Source organism: Buteo buteo, chromosome 20 (genome assembly GCF_964188355.1).
Source record: "Buteo buteo chromosome 20, bButBut1.hap1.1, whole genome shotgun sequence".
Lineage (NCBI taxonomy): Eukaryota > Metazoa > Chordata > Aves > Accipitriformes > Accipitridae > Buteo > Buteo buteo.
Window position 1 is genome coordinate 12,770,330 of NC_134190.1, and position 14,806 is coordinate 12,785,135.

Below are 14,806 nucleotides of genomic sequence, written 5' to 3' on the forward strand. Positions count from 1 at the left end.
ACAAAAAAATAGCTATTTAGATTACTTATTCCATTCCTTTTCTGAGGTCTGGATGACTCCCTAAAGCATACAGAGATATTCTTGTAATGCATGTCCCCCAAAATCATTGTAAATGATACAAAATCACACATCAGCATGGCCTGAGCATATGTCGTGCTTATTTAAGAAGGTAATAATGTCTGCCTCAAAAGTAGCATATGTTCTGTGCTATGTTGCAGTTGCTACAGAAACTTTTCTTGTAAAGCAGCAGAGAAAATATTACTTAAAACCTCAGCATCTTGTTAGTATAATATTTAATGTTGCTTCAGTAATTCTTAAATGCTCCTGCAAAAAAAAAAAAAAAAAAAAATCAAGGCTCCTTTTAATATTTTTTTGACTGACACAGACCTAATTTTTTTAGGTTAGTTTTCATTGACAGGCATGCAACTGACATCTTAGAGAATCCCTATTTATTGTGCTAAAAATTGGGTGCAAACTATCAAAAGTATAAGCAAACCCAGGTGACAGATTTACGGCTAGTTATGCAACTGCTAAATTGAGAAAGGCTTATAAACTAACACTCCACTTTCTACCTTGGTATTTATACCTACTATTGCTATTTATGCTACTGCTACATAAGAAGCCTGATAGCTTTCATAAACTCTTAGACTGTAAATTGTTCAGACTCACAACAGGGTCTGCCAATATTTGCTAAGCAAATACAGGACACATCTACACAGAATCTCTGTGTCCAGTGTCAATACTCACAGCCAGCCCCCACCACTCCTCTTCCCTCACCCCGAACAGTATCTTAACTTCATCAATCGCCACATCTAAGGCATTGGGGCAGCTCACCTAATAAGGTACAACACAGCATGGATTAATGTAACATAAATCTGCTTGAGGGTAAAAATGTTTCAAATGCTCAGATGAGACATTTGGCCATTCTGAACCATGACTGTGCAAGGGCTTTGCCTACAAACCTGCCGCAAACTTGCCTTTATGCAGACAGGTTTCCTCTGGTTGCCCCTCAAGCTTATGTAAAATGTAAAGGCACCTCCCGACATGAAGCTACACTGCTTTACACAATTTAAAAAACAAACAAAACCAAACCAAAATGGCAGCATTACTAGAAATACCTTCAACATGATCCATGATGAAAACAGTTTATTGGACAACTAAGCATTTGACAGTAGAGAACCTCCTTTTTGTTCTCAGGCATAGAAAACCTTCAAAAGTTTGCATTTTTAACCTTTAACATTAAATATAACTTAAGGGGGGGGGTATTGCATATGGTTAAAAAGTAGACATACAATAAAGTTACAATCTACTCCCTTTTTCGGCATAAAAATATTTTCAATGACATAGAAATAGATCTGTTTTATGTGTAATATAAGATGATGAGAAATGATGTTATAATTAACAAGAAAGAAGAAGAGGTTTAGCAATAAAATGTCTAGCTTTCAAATGAAGGTCCAGCAAGGAAAGCCAACTGTGGGTACTTCTGCACTTGCCCTATCATAGATACACAAATATATTGGTTTATGTAATTACCTTCTCAGTAGGTAAGACACTAGAAAAGCCAACATACCAGCATTTCCCAAGCTTGCTACTAATTAAGTCATATGCATACAGGTTCAATCCAAGGATGATCAAAGTTAATGAAAAAAATTCCCATTTAATTCAATGAGCTGTGGATCAGTTCCAGACAGCTAGCTGCTACTCTATCCTCTTTCTACTTTATCAAAAGCACTCCAACAGTATGAAAATGAAGAGGACTCCATATGAGTCTACAGATTTTGTATCTCCCCTCAGATCTGAATTTTAAATTAATTATTTGACAGTTGACATAGAATTAGGTAATCTTTTCCATAAAGCTGTATCAGAGACTACTCCAGGTTTTGAAGGAAAACAGACTACTATTATTATTGTTACATCAACAGCTTTAAAAGATTTCAACTGTTTCTTTCACATACAGGTTTACCCTCATTATAAATTTATTTATGTGCCACAATGTTCACCACTCCAGCAATATACTGCCATATCTGCACATGGAAAATGTCAGTCCAGTATACTGGAAATAAAGCACTAAATTTATAAGGCTTCCTAAGGTTAATAAAAAGATAATCTAAAGTCATATAAAGTCAAAGACACAAAGAATGAATGTTCAGATCAAATAGCTACCTATTTTTAATTACATTTGAAAGGCAACGTCACAATTCTCGAACAACTTCAGTATGCTAGACGTTACATTTATGAAAGCAATCTGAATAGCCTTTGATTCGATTGTTGTTAACAATGCCTGTTCACATTTTCTTTTTCACTAAATGCTTGTATTAAAAATGAGAATTTAATTTCAGCACCTCAAAATTCAGCTCCCAGTGCTGCACAGATGCTTAGTTCTGTCTCTTTGTAGTCAGGGTTTCAGCAGTCGTCCATTCAAATCAGCCTAAAGGCTCTCATTTGTTTAAAGCAGAGCTAGACAGGAATTTCTGTAAAGTCTTTATTTGGGAATCCAATATATGCATCACTACTATTAGCCAATGCATAATGTCTCAAATCTAATGAGCATTGCATAGGAAATTAAATAATAATAATAAAAAAATCTTTTCTGTTCAAAAATCAAGAGTCAGTTAAATGAAAACTGAAGTTGTCAGCTTTTGACAGGAGAAATGGTGTCTATAGCTAAAACTTCACATTCCATCTATACAGGGACACAAGCTTATATGAAAAATGATGTTTAGACATAGTTTCAATAAAACTTGTGTATGCAATGCTGCCTAGCTGGCCACCTTACATCCTTCCTACTCTAAAGACAGATTTCAAGCATTTCTTGTTGGAAAAGGCATTTTCTTTTATCAAATCCATCACATCTAAGTTTTGGAAGCACATCCACTCGGAAAGTTTTGTAGGTATAACCAAAGATGTCTACTCTTAGCACCTCCTTCTACTTCATGTTAGAGAACCACATTAAAAACAATGCAAAGGGAATGGTGTTACTACAGCCTTCATTACCTCATGTCAGGTCTCCATTGCTGTAGCTGCTCAGAAGCCCTGGATGTCTGTGCTGCGCCAATGGGAACCTTGTGACCAGGGAGTCAGAGCAGCAGGATTTTATTCCCATGCAGTGCAAAAAAACCCTCATGGAGACCTGAAATCCAGAATTGGAATGTGAAATGATCTCCCAGTCTGCTTGCCCCTTCTCACTCAACCCCTGTCCAAGACTGAAAAGAAAGGTATCAGAAAATGATGACTGAAACTCCTATCATCTTTCTTCTGCTTGGCTTTGCCACAGAAGATTTCTGCAGAGCCACTTTTAGGCATCCAATTAAAAATTATGCTAGCAGATTTTTTTTTTTACTGGGTCCAGACATGTAAGAAATGGTTCTAAACTCAGCTCTTGACTGAGTACAGACATAGCTGCAGGATAACATAGACTATTATAGTTTAAGATACAATGAGTAAAAACTGTTTCTTATAAATTTACCCAGGTGCTAATACTGCTCTTGAAAAACACTTGAGAGACTTTCTTCTACTCTAAAACACTGCTGTAGTCTCACTTTCCTTAATAAGGGGCCATTATCTCTGAAATGTGTAAATGGGACTGACAAGTTGTACTAAGAAGTAAATTCTATTTACTCCGACACTTTTGGTTTTTTACATAATGCAAAAGCCTTTATTGCTTTGGTATGATTTCCTATTGCTGAAGCTCTTTTCCGTTGACTGAGTGAAATAGAAATCAATGACCAGATTTGTTTTATTCTTCCAGTTATGTGCTAGTGATTTAGGCTGTTGTGTTCCCTTACCATTAATGGGGTTTAGAAGCAGAAGACCCCTTCATCTCTCAACAACTATTAACCCAAAGTCTTAAGCTAGCATTGCAAAAATGTACTAATGTTACAGCAAACAAAATCTGTTTAGAAACTCTGTATCATCATTTACATTGGATACCAAAACACGTGGGTTGCAAATACTAATAAAGCAGGAAAAAAAAAATAAAACAAAAGTATAGGAAAAAGCAGCTAGCCTACACAGAGTGCAGTATTGACTGGCATATTGTAAAAGGAAAAAAACCAACCCACCACATAAGTTTCTAAATGACACAGTTCATTCCAACCCATTTAACCTACACAAAATGCCGGATGCACATGAACAGCAGGATTTGCAGACAATACAGACAGCTCTGCCAGCAAGTCTCACACAATCACAGCATCTGTCTCAATACAGTTGGTCTCACAGCAATACAAATTTCAGAAGGTAAAACAAAAATGAGGTAAGATTACACTGCTAAACATTTTCAGTTTGGTTGCCTTTACCCTGGTCTTTTTAGCAAACTTATTCACTATATATACTTTTTTTTTTTACTACTCTGGTGTTATTTCCTTGATCCCAGCACTCAAATTTACCACAGGTGGATGGATAATGTATTTCTTCAAAATCCCACATTGACTATCAAGCCTGTGTGCTGCCTCATCAGTCTTCCAACAAATTGCTGGGCTGCAAGTTGAAAGACTTACTTTGCTTTTTTAAGTACAAGTGTACTCAAGACTCCTCACAAGAATTAACTGCCTAGCCAACCTCCATTAACAAGCTTAAAAGTTTTACTTTGTATATACTACAGTTATGACAGAAAACCTGATTTGCAAATATTCTACTTACATTATGAAACATTTTCTGTAACTGTAGCTAAAGAAATCCATTAACTATGTTTAAAGTCTAAGGGTAAAAAAAGTGTAGTCTTTTTTCTTAAAAATACTTTAACTACAACAACTGACACTGAATTATAGACAATGCTGCTGAGAAATATTCATGAGAAGTTTTATAATAAAATCCCTCAATTTAAAGTTCTGCCTATTCAAATAAATACAAGTCAAATTCTGACATGGATTTGCTTAATCCTGTTCTAATTTCCTGATACAACTTTGCTCTGGTTCTGTTAAAGCTTATGGCTAGGATTAATTCATGTGTATTCAGGCACACCTACCTTGTAACACTGTATTTGATTACGCCTGAACACTACTACCTTTGCAGCATTCAAGAGGTGCTGACATCTATAAATTGTTAAAGGAGAACTAGTTCCAAGATATTCTGTAGCAAGCAAAGCAAGGGAAGTATGACTTAAAATACATGTTTAAATTGTGTCTTCATCCAGTCCCGGTACCACAAGATAAAAAAAGTTTGAACGTGTTACAGTAAAAAGAACAAGACTAGTATCACTAACTTCTTTCTTTGTCGCTAATGCTAGAAAATAGGACATATCTGGGTCTATGGCTCACAGCACGCTAGGATAATAGGCTCCCAAGTAGCTTCCTGCTTTATTATCTTTAATGTTACCAGGTAACATCTGCTATAAGGCTTGCTAATGTTGATGTACTTACTCCAGATAAAGTACAGCACAAAGAACAAAAGAAAACCTTTGTTTGAAAGGCCTTGAGAAAGCCATATATTTTAATTACATCAGCGAACACTTCTGTGGCACCAGATACTTGGAAGTCACTCTTCCCTCCAGAGCAACCTCAGTGAAAGGAAACTTAGACAGACCTCAGGGTACACATCTTGAACTATGGCACACAGAAGTTATTTCTCCATCCACTCTTTAAAGAACAAAGGCAACAGCCCCTCCTCTTGCATTTTGAGCCAAGATATACACATTGACTGGGTGGAAGAAGCTTTACAAGTTAGGCAAAAAAGAAAACAATAACATGAAAAAATCAAATCTTTATTATTAATGAAGAATAAGGTGTTGTTATAGCTCAAGGTCACATATGACAAAACAATCTTCAGTTAATGCCACATCTATCACATACTGAGAGATTCAAAATTAAAACATAATAATTGTTCTTATTTTCTTTTCTTTAAAACCATTTGTAGAATTGCAATTTGCAATGTGCTGAAAGATCAAGTTCCACACAGGCCCAGCTCTGTCACTCAGGGTCTGACTGCTCTCATTCCAGAGGACACTTGGGTCAAATGAATTCCTAATATCAGGTGAGGAAATAGGATTTGGTAGAACCTGCAAAAGCTCTTAAATACTGTACATAAAAAAAATCATTTAAAAATAAACACAGGGAGTCTGATAAAAGAAATGAGAATAACATGGTGTTCCCACATACTTAGTTCAAGTCTTCATCTACCCAGCAGAGTTTGTTTGTAGAATGAATATTATATTAAGAATAAAATCTACCACAAGAAAAAGATGAAAAAATGACATTATCAGAATAAGATACATCAGGAGTGGAAGAGTGGGGAAATAAGTAACACAATCTGTGCTGGGAGGGGGAGGGACAGAAGGGAAACAGAAAAAGCTAACCTTTATCAAGCAACATCTCTATCTGTTCACAACAATTTTCTTCCACAAAACTTGACAAAGCTAGTGTACCAACATAAAAAGCAAGTAGCTTTTCTAAGTTCAACAAACCTATATAGAGAGCTGTTATTTAATTACCTCTTCAATATCTGATAATTTTACATGTGCAGTACCATATCTGTCCATTTTAGAATATTATCTTCCCAAGGGAAGAGCTGCTGTAATGCACTATGCAATTTTTCACCCTGGAAGTAATTAGTATAATAAACTCGAAGTTAAAACAAATGTTGCAGCCAAATGTTTACAGCCAAAATAAATGACAAGATTACGCCAATACTCTCAAAATTAAGAACACTCTTAGTGAAGGTCTTGAACACTGTCTTGGCAGTCAAAATAATTTTGATATCATACACAAAAAATTTAAAAGAAGCACCATTAAATCTCTGTGAGGACCCTGATAATTTGCTCTGTTTATCTGTTTTTCTCCATTTTAGATGCAGCACACTTACTTCACCAGGAATCATCTCCAAAAAAGGCAAAAGTTAAGCAATTATGAAAATCACCTGCATAAAGATAAATGAAAAGAAAAGAATGTACAGTGCCAGGAGAGGCAGGGGAAAAAAAAACCCAAACAAACAAAAAACCACAAAAGCTGATCTTGGGCAAAGCTGATCCTGGGCTACAAAGCCTAACTGAAAAAGCTAATCACAGAACTTCTAGAACAGGGAGATATTTAACTCAGGACTCCAGACAGATGAACTCTCACATATCTTCCCAGAACAGTACTTTAAACTATTTTTTCCCCCATTCCTCTTTCCTGCCTTTCTGCAGAATGTTAAACCCATCCCTACAGGAAAGCTGGCAGCTCCATTTCATACGTCTGCATCCCCACCTAAATCCACCCTCATCACCAGTTTCAGTTAAGATACAAAACTTTATGAAGAGACACGGACACACATTGCCTTTAGCTTATTCTGCTATGGGGACAGGAACATAACAGACTGTAAGGTTAATGGTGGGATTTGTAAAGCCATAACTATTGCCTCTCTCAAGAGCTCACTGAGCTCACTTCCTATTCACCAGAGCATCCTGTGCTGGATTCTAACTTACATCAATTATGTGGTTTGTAAAGTAAGGAGAACCTAATTCTGACACCTGTTTTCACACTGAACAGCAACTTATTGTTTAGGTTGTTGGGCAGATTTCAAAGGGATTATATTAAAAGATATGGACATAATCCGATATAAAGATGATAAATTTGTCCTCCAGAAGATTATCATCATCTACCTATCTACCTATTACTATTATCTACCTATCTTTACATCTCAAGTCTCATTATTTTCTTTGTCTTTGTATTAGGAGTAAGGAAATGTATGAATTCTATATTGAAAGAGAAATTAGATAGTTAACATACCTAGTTTGCATACCTGTCTTTAACAGTTGGTGAAGATGAAGAAAGATTTTTTTATTATTAATTAAAATGGAGGACTGAAAACTTGTTATTACCTGAAAAGGCTGGCAGTGCTGATGTCAAAGATAGATTCAGAAAGCTAAATTTATTTGTAATTGCTTACCTGCAAGCAGAGATCTTTCCTCAGTTCTGCTTCCTTTGCCTGTTAGCTTTAGCCAGTGCTTTGTTTCTTCTCTTCCAGGACTGGCTGAAAGGCAAATTTTGGCATAGTCACCCCAGACGTAAAAACATGAAACAGAAATAAAATAAAGTTCTGTCTAGAAGTGTGAAGGCATGTACGGCAATATTGAAAATTCATTTCATCTTACAGATGCATTAGAAGCATGATATATTTAGAAACGTGTCCCTAATGCACTAGCATGAATGCTGGCAGAGCTCTGGGGACATAAAACTGATAGTGACACAAGATGAAAGATCAAAAATGTCAAGGATAATGCAAAATTAAGTTATCTTAAATTCAACCATTACTAAAGTTTGCTAATATGGGTATATTTTTTTCCTCATTTAAATGAAAACATTGCTCCATAGTTTCCTTTCCTCTCTAGAAATATTCTCTTTAGACTTCTTTGCTTCAGGTTCATATTTAAACTGTTGGGTTTTTTTCTGGACAAAAGTCCAAGCTAACAGAACAAAAAGTCATATGGATATACAGCATCATATAAAGTGAAAATGTCTTACAAGTGGAAAATCACATTGCCCCTCCCGTCATCACACAGACAGGAAACTAAACAGATAGCCTACTTACAATCCACTTAATCCTTGCTGCTTTACACATCCATTGTAAACCAGTTTTGCTTAACCTTTCTTTCCCCCCCCAAAAAAAAAAAAATAATAGTGTCTTCCACACATCCCATTCTCAGAGGTCACACCTTTCCCCAATAACATCTTTTCAACATATTATACAAGAATTTCTACTTTTATTTTACCTTGGATAACATGTTTTCTTACATCAGCTCCACTCTAATTTATAGCAACATGATACTTCTACCCCTACTAATACTTTGCTCTAGGAATTGCTTCCAGGAAATAATCACACAAGAAGCATTTGAGAAAACACTTAGTGAAGTGGATTTTCAGGGAAGGACTTAAGCAATAGCCCATGGTCTAACAAGAGGGCCTATGCCCACAGCACAGGGAGCAGGAAAAGAACTGGGATGCACACAAACAGCAGGTTGTCTTTGATTTCTCATACCTGGGACACAGGACTGGGTAACCAGAAAAAAGCCCACAGCACTGTGTTAGCTGTGCATGAATTCCCAGTGCTGCAGCACAGAGAATCTAGGATGAACAGCATGACCTTTACCACCACAACGTGACTGTGTGCATGCTTTTATACATATTCACATACACCTTCATATATGCCAAAAATAAACTCAAGAGAAGAAAGACCTTTGCTCTGGCAAGACATGTTAGATGCAATCATGATCTTTAACTAATAAGGTTGGCAGTACCATTTGTAACCAAAGTGGCAAACTGGAAATCACAAGTCAGTGAAAAAGATACAGGGGTGGCTACAAAGAGATTCTGAGTTGCTCTTAAACAAAATATCAGTCCTTGTTTTACAGCTAAGTTTGCTTCCTAAGCTAAAAATTTCAATATCTGCTAAAAAAAAAGAAGAAAAAAAAATAATCAAAATAACTCAGCCTGGCTGGATGGCAGCTATTGAGAAACATGATGATAGTGTAAATCACAGAGGAGGGAGAAGAATTACACTGCGTGACTCTAAGGGGCATAAATGAAAGAGGGGGATGAACTCAGGGAAGAGGGTAGCATAGGCTGAGCATCAGAAAACATTTCTTAACAGCAAGATACAATATTAAGTAGAAATTTTTTCCCACAGAAAGGAAAGTTATTTAAGACTAGATTACATGAAGCACTGGAAAGCACAGAAAAGAAGGCATTTCTGAATTGATGAGGTCATGGATGAGAAAACTTAATAAATCCTATCCTTCCTACTTCTCATGATCAGGTTTGTCAGTAAGATTTCAATGTAACAACCACACAGCAAAAATACATTCATTTCTTGTTGGGCTCTTGTCTTGAAAAATACCTTGGATTTCATCAGCATTAAAGTTAGAATTGTCATTTGCATTTAACGCAACTATTACACACTGAACTATTTAAGCATTATTTGCAATTTTAATCCCCTATTACTTATTCTCTTGCCTATTGCTGTAACACAAAATTATCCTTTTAATTCTGGACTTTTATAGCATTTTTATTTCAGGCATTTCAAAGTACTTTACCAACATATGTCCACTATCAACACCTTTTAAAATCAATATGGTATATATCAACATTGCGTGTCACTGATCCAGAAATTATCCCACAACTGCTGAACTGTCCAGCTGCTTAACATGATACATAATTAGTAGGCAACATGATGCCCATGAAATCCTCTGGTGTTGCACATGGCCACTGGAAATTAGATTAAGACTGAAGCCAACAAGGAAAACAAAATTCAGTGTTTCTTTCAGTGCAACGCCTGCAGCACAAGAGATCATGAACCAGCAAAAGTTTAGGGGCAGCAGTGGTAAAACAGGTATTCCCTTACACAACCAAGTACTACACCAGAAAACCCACTACTGTTTGGGTTGGGTCCCCCCCCTCCCATTATTACTATTCTTACAGTCATACTTTAAACAATACACAACATTCTGAAATTCAGTTCAGAAAGAGATGTGGTAACTCACAAAAAGTGACTGAGAGAAGAGTTTTGTCCCATTTTTTTCTTCCCTTTGAACTCTTAGGCAGAATTTTCCAAAACACACAAATAATTTAGGAGCACAGCTGAATTTGAAACACAGAAGTTTCTCCTCATGATTAAAAATGTTCTTTTCCATAGAGCAACCAAATAAATATATATTTTTTTTAAAGAAGCAGAGTTATTCAAGGCCTCCTTTTGATACTGTGGAAATCTTACTCACTAAAGGGAATGGTTAAATTATAGTTTGTTACAGCTGTGACTGAAATCCCAAAATTCTTGTGATTCATGGTCCTTATTTTAAAGGTCCAACTATACACTGGGTAAGATCTCACTGTGCACAACACTGTACATCAAGAACTAAGAGCAGGGAAGAAGAGGGAGGGGAAGAAGAGGGAGAAACCACACCACAGCAGCAGAGAAAAGTTAGCACATTTTCGGAAACTGAAAAACAATAATTAAAAGAGATGATAATAGCATGACAATCAATTATCATACTGACCCCCAAAGAAAAATAATGAACACAAACAGCAGCATATGAGGAAAGCCCATGCTCTCTTAAAGCGTTGAGTGCCATGTCATAAAGCTGAAATATTGTACCACAAGGAACAATTCGGCAACATACAACGAAACATCAGAAACGTTCTGGAGAAGGTAACAGCTGTTTCCTTTCACACCAGTCCACACTCCCTGCAGGTATTTTATCCAAATTTGCCCCCCCCCCCTTTTTTTTTTTTTAACATCTACATAATTGAAATATTAGTAACTATTCCACATACTGATACAATTATATCATTCTCAAAGTGCTTATTTATCCCAAGAAATGCAGAAAGGCAAGGCACAGGCCACATTCCTTCCTCAGACCAAATGCCAAAAGCAAAGACTTCTGTACAAATGAACACCCACCAACCCACTTCAACAATGATTATATGTATCACTGCAATTAAGAAAAACATGTCTCTAGCCCCATCCCTATAAAACGTAACAATAAAACTGCACTGAGTTTTAAACCAGAGAAGTTTGGGGGTAAAAAAAATCATCTGCCCATATCTTGATTGGTCCTGGGCTGGTGTCTAGGTAAAATTCAGGTGTGCATTCCCCCTAGGCAATGAGGAGGCAGTTAATGAAGTGATCATTACTGAGCTCCAGTGTCACAGAACACAACAATGGCCATTTGAGCTGTGTCTGTCCTTCAAATTCTCTGCAGGCTTGCAGTGATGCACATACACAGAAGGCTAGCAGAAACAAATGTACCCCAGTCACAGCAGAGGCAATGCCCACTTACTGCAGAATGAGAGGACTTCTGAGACCATAATCCATTGCTTCCAAGAAAATGCAATAATAAAATACATAAGAAAATAATTAGTTTTTCCAGTCAACAGCACCAATCCAACTGCATAAAGATGACAAGTTTATGCAAAAAATTATTCTTCCCTCCTTGAGTGTAATAAAGGTTAAGCCAGGAAAGGGAGACAAGCAGAAAGACTATTTCTCTTTGGTATATTTACTTTGCATTTGATAGTACATTGCATGTGCTTATTGCTTATTCTAAACATACGAGATTTCCATGCTTCCTTACGAGAAAAACACAGTTATCTAAAAAAAATTTTTAAAATAATAGAAAAAAAAAATCACAAAAACTGTCAGGGAGATTCAGGAACAGGATTGGCACCTGAGACTATTTCAAAATCATTTATAATTACTTTACAAATATGAAATCAATAGTGTTCTTGTAAACAAAATTTGCTTAATGTGTTTTGCTTTCTTCCCAATTAGTCTCCCATCTTTCAGAGCTAAAGACTGTAGCATCAAAACTTTATTTCTGACAATAACAAAGAGGGCTGTTGTGAAATTAGATGGAATAACTGCCACACTCATCTACAGAATGATTCCACATAACTCTGCCAAACTCTTAAAGCTGGGTTTTGCTCTCTACATGATGGACCTGTATCTATTAAGCTGTCTGAAGCCCACAATCAAAACAAAGGGCAGCATTGCCACTGCTGCTTTCAGGGAAGATAATAAATCTGCAGACACAAAGCAAGAGTTCTGCTTTAACATGTATTAAGCACTCCAGCCATCAACAGCTGCAAAGATAGGTGCACCGGCACCTCAGATGGACTCCACTTCTGGCATAGCAATCTGTGTCAACAGTATGGCTTGGGCTACAAGGAGAATTTGGTTGGTCCTTCAGGCAACTATAGAGCATGCTTGCTTTATGTTTTCCTGTTTGGGTTCCCAAATGCCAAAAGCTAGCCCAAAACACTTTGTTTTGTAACTTACAAGGGAAGGCCTCAGAAACATAATGCTTGTCAGTGTCTCAGTTGCTTACATTTTTCTACAAAAATGCAACATTTCCTCTAACATTTCTAGTTTTGGTTTTGATAAAGAGAATATCAAAGAAATTTGCTACGTATGGAAAATCTCAGTTTCCAGAAGCCTAAAAGGGCTGCTAAAATATAGCATACTTGCAAAGACAAATTTGAGATAACTCCATGCATGTCTATTTTATTTACACACAAAAGCATAGAACTATTTTAGTTCTACGCAACAAACTGTAAATTGTATCAGATACACAACCGACACAAATAACAATACTCAAAGTATATACACAATAAAATATGAGTTCAGTTAGCAGCAACAATTGAAGCACTTTTGCCAGAGACATGTAGGATATATACAAACATCTACTATATACAGAACATACTGTGGAGAAAGTAGGAACCATGTAATGATTATAAATAAGTTATATCAATAATTTTTAAAAATCACTATTAAATACAGCTGGGGCATCATACCTGTAAGTTACAAAGTCACATTTATCCTGGAGTGGCAAAACTTTCAACAGAATAGGATGCTAGGTAAGTGTTCTTTCCAGCAAAAAAAGGAACAAGTATAAATGAAAAAAGAGGTGCTTAAGCAGAAAAAGAGCCCCAGTCTCACAGCAGAAAAGAGTAAAACCCAAGATTTACCAAATAAACAGACAGAACCTGCTTTTTAAATGGTTCAGGCAACCCGTTATTCTGTGGGCTATACAATACATAGGCACTGTGTCCTGCCCTCCTCAAGGCCAGTTTCAACACACATGGGCCTGTGTGTTAAATTCACTTAAAGTTACAACACAGTTATTCACTTTTTGAAAACTTGCACAAATGGAGAACCATAGGGGAGGGCACTGATAAAACCAGTGTAGTCATTTCCCAGGACTGTGAAAAAAAAAACAAGAAAAATGGTAAACAGAGATTTCCCATTGAAAATAAAAGCACAGAGGCAGGAAATCCCTGCTAACCTCCTTCAGAGACACTCACTGCTTAGCTTAAGCAATACCTGAACTGTAACTACATGCCCAAGTCCGTGTAAGTAGCAGAATTCAACTTCAGATACCGAGCGAGGACCAGCTCCCACACCACAACAACGCATCAGGCCCTAACCCGCGAGCACAGGTCACCATTCACCCCAACCTTCCATGGCCACTTCAATGCAACCACCAAACACACATCACCTGTTGCCCCTTTCCAGGCTCTACACCACTCCCACCCCGCCAGCATCCACCTCCCCCTGCAACACACCAACACAGCAAGCGTGGGTGCGCCCAAACGCACCGACCAGTTTATGAGAAGGCCGGTTTTCCCTTCCTCGCCGCTTAGGCCTCTTCTCCCCCCGCGCCCCGCCACACGCTCCCCCGGCTCTGCCGGCGCTCGGGCCGTTCTCAGCCGCGCCGGCCGAGGCTGACAGGAGCCTTCACGGGGAAAGCGGCGGTAGCGCCTCAGGGCAGGCCGAGCCTTGAGCAAGTAACGCGGCGGCGGCGGCGGCACCGACCCGCTGGGCCCAGGACCCGCCCGGAGAGCCGCCCGCCGCCCCCCGGGGGCTGCCTCAGCCGGGGAAGAGCCCTCAGGCCGCGGCCCCGCCCCGGGCCTTGCGCTGGGCCCGGGCCCGAGCCGCGGCCGCTGCCTCCCCGATCCGCCACTCACCGCCCGGCCCGTGCGCTCCGGCTCCCGCCGCCGCGGCTGCCCCCGCCTCTGCCTGCCCGCCCGTGGAGGCGCGCAGAGAGGCCGGCGCGGGTGGCGGGGAGGCGGCTCCGGGGGCCGGCGCGGCCCCGGGCGCTGCGGGCGGGGAAAGGGGCCTCGCCGCGGGAGGACCCGCCTGGCGTCGGCAACATGGCAGCGTCCAGCCGGGCCGAGGTGCTGCGGCTGTACCGGGCCCTGCTACGGGAGAGCCAGCGCTTCGGCGGCTACAACTACAGGTGCGCTCCCGGCCCGGGCGGGGACGGGCTCCGGGGCGGGCAGCGGCCCCGGCCCCGCTTCTCCCCGCGGGGGCGTGGGGGTAACGGGGAAGGAGGGGGGAA

General features: G+C 39.0%; 2 protein-coding genes across 27 annotated transcripts in view; one reads left to right on the forward strand and one right to left on the reverse strand.

Annotated features, from left to right (window-relative positions):
* The window catches only part of FARS2 (phenylalanyl-tRNA synthetase 2, mitochondrial), a 248,742-nt gene extending 234,175 nt beyond the window's left edge, over positions 1-14,567 (reverse strand). For 3 of the 17 annotated variants that reach the window (XR_012653691.1, XM_075052082.1, XM_075052080.1), the window contains exons 1-4: positions 14,064-14,201; positions 13,260-13,331; positions 11,747-11,783; positions 7,861-7,944 (exon numbers count right to left, since the gene is read on the reverse strand). The gene's annotated coding sequence lies outside the window, so the exon portion shown is untranslated. Of the gene's footprint in view, positions 1-2,994; positions 3,131-7,860; positions 7,945-11,746; positions 11,784-13,259; positions 13,332-14,063; positions 14,332-14,432 lie in introns of those variants that run through there. The other 14 variants (XM_075052079.1, XM_075052075.1, XM_075052083.1 and 11 more) reach the window with 12 other exon arrangements.
* A 2-nt stretch (positions 14,568-14,569) lies between these two features.
* The window catches only part of LYRM4 (LYR motif containing 4), a 91,583-nt gene continuing 91,346 nt past the window's right edge, over positions 14,570-14,806 (forward strand). For all 10 annotated transcript variants that reach the window (XR_012653692.1, XR_012653699.1, XR_012653697.1 and 7 more), the window contains exon 1: positions 14,570-14,704. Coding sequence is in view for 1 of the 10 variants with exons in the window: in XM_075052085.1 (XP_074908186.1) it covers positions 14,619-14,704 (86 nt within the window). In the remaining 9 variants the exon portion in view is untranslated. The remainder of the gene's footprint in view (positions 14,705-14,806) is intronic.